Here is a 9,185-nt window from a genome sequence, read left to right as displayed (position 1 = left end):
AGTAGTGTGTTTTCTCCTTGTACTTCAGTATGAGACCACATTGAGTACTTCAAAATGTTCTCACTTAGTAAAAAAAAAAACATTTGTTATCCTTCAAATAAATGTAGTTTATGATTCTATCCTCAGTGTGTTTTTAAACCAATGTGGATCCTGGACAGGCTTTCTTTCAAAGCTTCCTGATCCAGCAGAAGAGGTCTTCCCCAAATGTGCATATATATTAATTTTATGGGTAGAATGAATTTCATCAGGCAGTGTCTAGTGGTTCTGGATCTGGATTGTAAAAGTGTTAGCACATTGCCATACAAGATATATACCGGTACTTCACTTTGAAAAAGAAATCCCCAAGCAATTTATTTTCATTTTGGACTTAGAGTGTATGAATTTTAAAGAGCTTTCAATTATTTATATATATAATACAAATGTGCAATAACTTGTTTAGCCCCTCATAGTATACATATTTGCATGTTGAAATGCATCTATTCTTTTTCTCTTTGTCTTTCTTGCAGGTGTAGCCGTATCCAGACATGCTGTTAACAAGTGAAGGATCAAGACAGAGGGCTTCGGTCGGCGGCCCTCCAGGTCTATGGCTACAAAACCCAGGCTTTTATTTCTGCACCATCCTTATTCTCGCCCAGGCTTCAACTGTCCTTGGAGCACTGGAACTTCAGCTAGATGAAGGGCAACCGGCAGGGACAATTGTGGGTGACATCAGTGCTGGACTACCACCTGGCGAAACCACAAGCCTTTACTTCATCTCTGACCATGAGGGTACAGGCGTTGGCAACGATCTCAACATTGATGAGACCACGGGCATCATCACCACTGCTCGCCGTCTGGACCGCGAGCAAAGGGACCACTATAGCTTTATTGCTGTGACAATGACAGGAGTCACTATTGAGGTATCAATCACGATCAATGACATCAATGACCATGCGCCTGTTTTCCCCAAGAAGAAAGTCGTTCTTAAGATCCCAGAGCACACAGCAGTGGGGACAAGGTTTCCCCTAGAGCCGGCAGCGGACGCGGATAAAGATCAGCTGACCACCCAAGGCTACGCTATTCGAGAGGGTAACGTCGGTCAGGTTTTCAGACTGGAGACCAAGAGAGCCGCTAACAAGGTACTATATCTCGACCTGGTGGTAAATGGACCGCTGGACAGGGAAAAACGCGCATCTTACAGCCTGGTCATTGAGGCCTTTGATGGCGGTTCCCCCAGAAGGATGGGATCCATTACACTGGAAGTGACTGTGACTGACATCAATGATCATGCCCCAGTCTTCAATCAGAGCAGATATCATGCCATTATCTCTGAAAGTCTCCCACAAGGCAGTAGCATCATACAGGTAAATGCACGCATTAACTGGGTTCAGCCGGTGGCTCATTCCTTTAATGAAATATTTTACTTCTGTCAATGAACAAACATTGTTCCAGCGCCATTTTAAGTTCAACGTCCGACTTTCAAATCTTTGCAGGTGTTTGCTTCCGATGAGGATGAGGGTGATAACGGTCTGGTCCTTTATGAAATCAACCGGCGCCAGAGTGACCCTGACCGCTACTTCGTCATGGATATCAAGTCTGGAGTCATCACTCTGAACAGGCCCCTGGATTACGAACTGAAGAGGGTTCATGAATTGGTAGTCCAAGCCAGGGATAATGCCAGCCACCCTGAGGTAATTGCAACATGGTTAATTATCACAGTACGTTAAACATATAGTACCTCGTTTGGAATGATGCCAGCAGTTTTCAGTTTCTACTGATTTTGTCAGATTCAGAAATTGTCTTCCTACAGCATTTAGAGACAAATTTAGAGGCATGCAACCTTCAAGCAAAATGTTGTGAATATTAAGTAACATGAACCATGCAACTATTTTTCTAGGTAACCAATGCATTTGTGACCATTCATGTTCGTGACTACAACGACAACCAGCCCACTATGACCATCATCTTCCTCAGTGAAGACGGCTCTCCGAGGATCTCCGAAGGGGCCCAACCTGGCCAGTATGTGGCCCGGATCTCTGTCACCGACCCAGACTATGGAGAGTACGCCAATGTGAATGTGTCTCTTGAAGGGGGTGACGGAAAGTTTGCTCTTACAACAAAAGACAGCATCATCTATCTGATATATGTTGACAAGGCCTTGGACAGAGAGGAACGGGATTCGTACGACCTCAGGGTGATGGCCACAGACTCTGGCACACCTCCCCTCAGAGCAGAGTCATCATTCACTATTCAGGTGACTGATGTGAATGACAACCCCCCTCTGTTTGACCAACAGGCCTACAGACAGACTATTCCAGAGGTTGTCTACCCTGGTTCTTTTGTTCTCCAGGTTACCGCCAGAGACAAGGACCAGGGCCCCAATGGGGATGTCCGATATAGCCTTCTTAAAGGAAAAAACTTTGATTGGTTTTCCATTGACCCAGTCACAGGAATCATCACCACAGCGACAGCTCTGGATTTTGAGTCCGAGCCTGCGCCGAGTGTGACTGTTGTTGCCACAGACAGCGGTCGTCCACCTCTGTCATCCACAGCGAAGGTGGACATCGTGCTGCAGGATGTTAACGACAACACCCCTGTGTTCTCCAGCAACTTTTATAATGCTTCCATCAAGGAGAACACCCCAGCTGGAACCTGCTTCTTAGAGGTAAGAGACTCTCTAAAGAGTATGTCCAACCGTTCCAGCTCTGCCTTCTCCTGTCTTTGGTTCTTGCACTCTACTCTTCTGTCGAGGAACTGCAGTGCATTAAATTCTCATTGCGCTCGATCTTGCACCATGATGGTTTTAGAGTGACATGGAAACCGAGTATTCACTGTCGTCTGTGTACTCTCATCTCTTTCTTCTTTGCATTTTCGCTGACACTCTCCCTGTAAGCCCTCTCTGATTCCTCCTCTGACAAAACACCTGATTTATACATCAATTTAAATGAGCCTGGAAACCAAAGCCATCTTAAGCGAAATGTTGCCCATAGTCTGACTTTAGAGAAGTGCGGTGCACGTGGAAGCCACTGATGGATTGTGATGGGATTCATAAAATCGGTCTGTGAGAGGAAGACTGAAAACATTCATCTCCCTCATTGAGAGGGAGACGGTTTCTAAAAGTGTTTGAAATAGGAAACAGAGACAGAACGGTGAGGAGGGGGGAGTCTTCACCTGCATTCCTGGAGCCTCTGCAAAGAGATTTACTCTTTACTGAGATGTCCTCTACCTAACCTCATAGGGTTTCCATGGTAATGCAGAAAGCGCTGGTTGAGCCTTTGGTATCTGCAAACTATCTCGCAGCAGCTTGGCTTTCTTGCTTTTATCTCTGTTCCAGCACCTCTAATACATAAAACCTCTGAGATATAAAAAGAAGAGATGAATGGCTGTTTGTGCTCCATCAAGGTCTTACCTTTGCATCGAACACTTTTTATTTATTTTTTACATCTTACATGCTTGTGGGCTTGTTTAATATCTACTTGTAAGGGATGGTTGGTTGGTAGTCCATGAAAAATTGGCTTATGGGCCTGCTCCTAAAAGAAGGCAAGAAACCAGAGATGAAAGGGAATGTAATGAAGAAGTGATGAAATGCAAAGAAGGAAGAGAGGTGGACAGACTTATTGAAAGAATAAAAAAAACAAAACTGTGGCTAAAGCCTTCACAGGATTGATTTTTGGGATGTCTTAACAATTACACATACAGTCCTGTCCTAAATGAATTGTTCAGTTTTTGTATCACATGCCTCACCCACCCAGACAAACACCCTGGTCCTTTCTTCCAGTGGCAACTACGGTTGTAATCAACTGTTAGTTGTTTGCTAATTCTAGCCAGATTTTAATCTGGCACTAGTTGAAGGCAACATTTCATGCCAGACATCACAGGTGAGTTTACGGTAGGCCAGAGAGAGGCTTGATTTGCTCATTCAGACAAGTTCCTTGAGGTGCTTTCAGACCAAGCCAAGATTCTCCAGGCCAGAGTTTCCTCACAGGGGCTACTATTTGCAGGATAATAGTAGTTGGAATAAATGTTTCTTTTCTGGGTGAGTGGAATATGTGGCTACTCAGACATGACAAACACACGTAAATGACTGAGAGCCTGCCACACAGCCGAATGGATGCTGTTCAAGATTGGATTCTATCTCCCTGCCAGCCAACTGTCAAGATCATGAAGGATTTTGGCATTTTACTCTGTCAAGTGAAAAATTGGGTCAGGTGATCGAGCAGACCCATTTCAGGTTTTTGTTTGATGTTATCTGGCGCTAAAAACAAGGCTGTATGGTTTTGTCAAGTTTTGGGCAAAAGCAAAATATGTTCTCAGAATTGTACCAATATATATACAATAGATTGCAATAGCTATTTGGCTTTAGGAAATATGATACTGGCATGATTTGCATTTTGGAAATGGGTAGAAATCAGAAAATGTTCAATGGGACTGTGTTATTGGAAAATATGTTTGAAAGACTGGGAAAAAATAGCCAAGTTCAGCTTCTTTGTCTTTCCATTCAGAACTTCCAGGTTCAAAGTTTCACTTTTTTCCACATCACTATGTTCTCTTGCTCTCTTTCTCTCATTGTTCATTCATGTATGACGCCATCCTGCCTCATTTCATTTGTTTTATTTCTGTTTGTTTTTCTTGTTATCCTTGTCAGATGGTTTCCGTTGCTCTGTTTCACTCTTCACACACACTCGCGCGCGCACACCCACGCACACACACACACACACACACATACTTGGGAAGTTTCTTATCGGTTTAGCTACTATAGTAATCTTTAATGTGCTGCACTGTTTATGTAGGCGCAACACAAAGGAGTTATTTATTTCTTGGTTTCCCTGCTTTCCTCTTCCCCCGACTTCCTTTAAGTATTTCCCAGACAGGAGAGGTTACGGTGCCTCTGTGTGTGTGTGTGTGTGTGTGTGTGTGTGTGTGTGTGTCTGCTTACACATCCATCTGATTCAGGTTCATATCCTGAGAAGGTAGAGATCATGAGAACAGCATGAACTGTGGTTGAATGATGAAACACAACGAGTGAATTTTAGCATGCAGCGTTTTAGAGGTGAAGTCATCCATTCTGCGTAAAGAATATTAACATGGCCGAGCGATTGAGTTGACTTTTAGGTTTTGTTGCTCTTTTTCTTGGTTATGCTCCTCATCTGTTCAGAGCCTGAGCTTGTCGTCTTCCTCGTGTCAAATCCAATGAAACGGCCTCTTCCAACTTGACCCGAGTGCCGGGAAGCCGCTGCTGATCTCACTTGCAGTAACATGCAAAACACTTTTGCCAAGACTCGACAGATGAGCTGAAAGCTGGACGAGGCATTGATTAAAGAATACAACAATCCTTTCGAATGAAATTCAAATTAGGCAAAGCATTCCAACAAAAATGAATGGCAAAACAGCCAAACGGAGAGCAGAACATTTGCACGCGCGCTCGTGTGTACATGCCTGCATGTCACACATCTGTGCATGTGTGTTTTGCGTGCACTGTTGAATAAGTCACTTTCAGCAGGTGATGCATCTCCCTGTGATGATCAGCATGTGGTTTCCTGGTCGAGGCTGTTAAACGACACTCTGTCAACTCGACAGTCGCGCAGATGTGCTCAGCTGCCGGGAGATGCGCAAAGACACGACGAAAGCTCGCGAGCATCACGGCGGTTTTATGGTATAGAGCACTGTCTGCTTGGAAAGTACAGTTTGACAGGGTGAGGGGGGTTAAAATAATAAATATATTTTAATGAGAATTACTCTGAAATGAAAAAAGAAAGGGATGGAAGTTGGGGCCCAGAGATACTGCATTTACAACCCACAGCACGAAACGCTGGACAGCACAAGGAACACGCTGACGATTGTGCTGTCAGTACGTCCCGGCTCGGACTGGGGATGGATTAATCTGCTGTGGAAGGTTGTGCTAACGGAAAGGAGCCATGAAACCCTGGAGACTTGTGTGAGAACAATTGAGAAGCTTCCAGAACGGTTCAACCTCTGGGGATTACAGCAAAGAATGTACAGAAACCAATCAAATGGGGCAACATGTTTTTTTTTTTTGCCAATGCATTTTCTCCTCATGCGCAGACAGACCTATAGCTGATACAAGAACATGTGGAAGGCAGTTGATATTGAACAAAAAGCCTATAAGAGAGGAGATTGGTTTCTTTGGACAGGTGTAGTTGGCGTTCCTCAACTTCCCACTGAACCTCTTGAAGAAACACGGCGAGTCTTTTGCCTGTCAGGGCAATCAGCGGCCTTTGTTCTCAAGGTCAAAACCTGGGACCTTGTGACCAAATTCTATCTGTCTCTATAGGGAAAGAGCAGTTGTGTTTATAACAAACAGGCGTGGACGCAGACAGAGATTAATCACGCTTGTTAATCTAGTCGGGTCAGAGACATAAGGTGAGACACGCCACAGGAAGGTGCTCAGATTAAGCTTCCTGTATCACCAGATCGTTCTCCTGCCGGTGTCACATTGAATCTGGCTCCTGTGGACACCAGAGCCAGACCAAACCACGGCTCCCACTTTGAGCTTGCACGCCATCCTCGAGCCCAGACTAACACACACTTTTGTGTTTATTAAGCTTGAACACGTGTGTGTGTGTGGGGGGGTGAAATTTATTGTCCGCTTGACGTCTTCCCTCCCTCATCTCCTTGTACAGTGGCAGCTGCGCTTTAATATGGCTCTACTCTGTTGAAAGTCGGTGTTGTGTATTTTAATTAATCTGTCAGCGTGTTTAATTTGCCGATATCAATAGCCGAGCGAGGGAAGGCTTGCACGGTCGGAGCCATCGCTGTCACCACATGCCTCAGCTGCATCCAACAGGTGATTGCCGTTGGCAAATGGGTTGGCTCGCACACAAACAGACACCGGCGCGATCGAGAATTTGGTGCATTGTTTCACGTTGTTAGCAGCTGGCCTCTGTTCCGACACACTTACTCTCGTCCTTATGGGTCTCCGTCTCCCACTCTCTCCTTCAGCTGCCAGCCAACGCTGACAGGATGTGTGTGACGAGGGATCAGGACCGAGTCTCCGCTATGTGAACTATTCTCATAACATCCATCAACACTCACTGTGATTTAATCACCTGTTTGCTACTGGAGAGACTCGGATGCACTGATTCATTGTGATCCGTGCCTTAGTGATTGTTTACCGAGTGCTGGAAATGATTTTAAGAAAACGGAAGACATAATATTCATTCATTCATTCATGGCTGGAGAGAGGCAACTTCTCATGAAGTTTTCTGCACACTTTTATTGTCTCTTGAGAATAAATCTTACCAACTTGAAAAAGCCTAAAAATTATTGTCAAATTGAGGTTGGCAGTTGCCAATTTGAGTTAAATTCTCAACAACGTTTGCTTTGATTGCTGTAAATTTGATCTACATTCATTAATTTTTGTCATACTTTTTATGGATTCTGTCCCTAATTGGGTAGATTTTCATCCGTCAGTGAGACTACCTGTAAGTATGCAATCCATCCATTTCCCCAAGTCATCTTCTCAAATTGCTGTATTTGCCCCAATTAATTGTTGAACACCCAAAAGCCTTCATTTTCTCTATCATTAAAAATCAATACATCTTTATATTTATTTGGATGCAGAATGCAAGCGAATAAAAAAACATTGAAGTAAATAAATTAATCGTCAAGTACCAACAGATTAAACTATACAGTCATGGATATAGAAGTTCATGGATACCTTTACTCATCTTCAATGCGTCAAGTGTTTCTTCAGTCCGAGACTTAATAGGTGGACACATCTAGACTGGAACAAATATCAAACAGCTGCACACTAGACCCTCCTCACACAACGCAGACCAAACTCTAGTGATATGTTCATACCTTTTCGCTTCAGCCTGTCTCTCTTGTCTGCTTTTGCATTGTGTTTTATTTCATCTCCCTGTCCTGATGACTCGTTCGCTCACTTTACACTTGAATTTGAGATTATGAGGAACAAACTTCTGCTTGATTTAGCTTTAATGCGCACGGGTGACAGGTGCTCCTCGGCTCTCTTGGTGTCACGCTAATGTACTTTCAAGACACACGGCTTTAAGTTGGTGCAAAGTAGTATACTTCCTGTGTTTCTTTGGATAATTTCTTTGCTTCGGGAGGGGTCTCGCCGTTTGAGACGGCAGGTGGTGGATAATTTAGGGGTGAAGGGCGGCGCAAGCTCTTGTTTCCCAGTGTATCAGATTCTGTCATTTCGGCTCCACAGAGAACTAAATGGGAAGTCATGAGTGCTAGGTGTCTGTCATAGTATGCTAAAATATATTATTGACTGAAGTCCCTTTACTCCATTTTCACCTTTTGTGCACTATTCCAGCATCTGACTTTCAGTTGGTGCTCGTGCCTGCACTTGTAGGTGTGTCACAGCAGCCTCTGGGTTGTTATCGGATTGACTCTGCTCCTCTGGTGTTGTGTCTGCTATTTTCCGCTCAGGGGGGTCAAAGACTCTGGAGTTTCATAGATTTATTTTCTCATTTGAATCATGCATTTAATCCTTTAAATTGTTCTTTTGCTCGTCCTTCTCACTGCAGGAACTCTTATGTGGAGCGACGCTGACAGAGGCAGAGAGGGAGGCGTTCATATTTCCGCTCTAGTGTTGCGTTCACGGTGCCAAAAGACACAGTATGAAACAAATCTGTGGGTCCTGTCAGGGCTGTGAGATCACAGGAATGGCACCGGCTAACAAAAAAGCATTTCATATGCAATATGGCTCACATCAGGTGTCTCACAGCTGCGTTTCTGTCACGCCTGTCGCTCATATTGTCTTTTCTTTGGACTTCTAGTTTTATAAAGATTGCTGTCAATGTCTCTGAACATTAGACCAGAGGTGGAAATAAAGTTTCCATTCCCCCCCAGAGCCAAATCTTTTCAGATAGGCTCTCTTTCTACTTCCCACCTGCCCACTCTAACTTCTTTGTACTCCTTTTATTTTTTTGTCTCCATCTTTTGATGAAATGTCTTCTCGATGTTGGTTTGGCTCTTTAGCTTCAGGGTTAAAAACCACAGAAGAGTCAGAGACTTATTTCCACTGAGGGCCTCAGTGCATGCGAGCAATGCGAGCGTACATGCGTCCGTGGTTGCTGGCTGTGGTCTGTCAGACGGTGTTGGAAGGACTACACAAGTGGAAATAACTGCTGTTTGCATGCGCAGCTCTGCTGTGATTTGTTTTGATGAACTGTGCAAATCTTGAGCGGCGAGGGCAATGGCATGAGGATGAATGA

General features: G+C 44.2%; 1 protein-coding gene across 1 annotated transcript in view; it reads left to right on the top strand.

The window, feature by feature from the left end:
* Positions 1–524: 524 nt before the first annotated feature.
* dchs1b (dachsous cadherin-related 1b) overlaps positions 525–9,185 on the top strand; it is a 55,477-nt gene continuing 46,816 nt past the window's right edge. The window contains exons 1-3 of the mRNA XM_068744298.1: positions 525–1,343; positions 1,473–1,670; positions 1,877–2,644. Of these exons, the coding sequence (XP_068600399.1) occupies positions 525–1,343; positions 1,473–1,670; positions 1,877–2,644 (1,785 nt within the window). The remainder of the gene's footprint in view (positions 1,344–1,472; positions 1,671–1,876; positions 2,645–9,185) is intronic.

Source organism: Brachionichthys hirsutus, chromosome 10, assembly GCF_040956055.1.
Source record: "Brachionichthys hirsutus isolate HB-005 chromosome 10, CSIRO-AGI_Bhir_v1, whole genome shotgun sequence".
Classification (NCBI taxonomy): Eukaryota; Metazoa; Chordata; class Actinopteri; order Lophiiformes; family Brachionichthyidae; genus Brachionichthys; species Brachionichthys hirsutus.
This window is presented reverse-complemented; position numbering and strand designations above follow the sequence as displayed.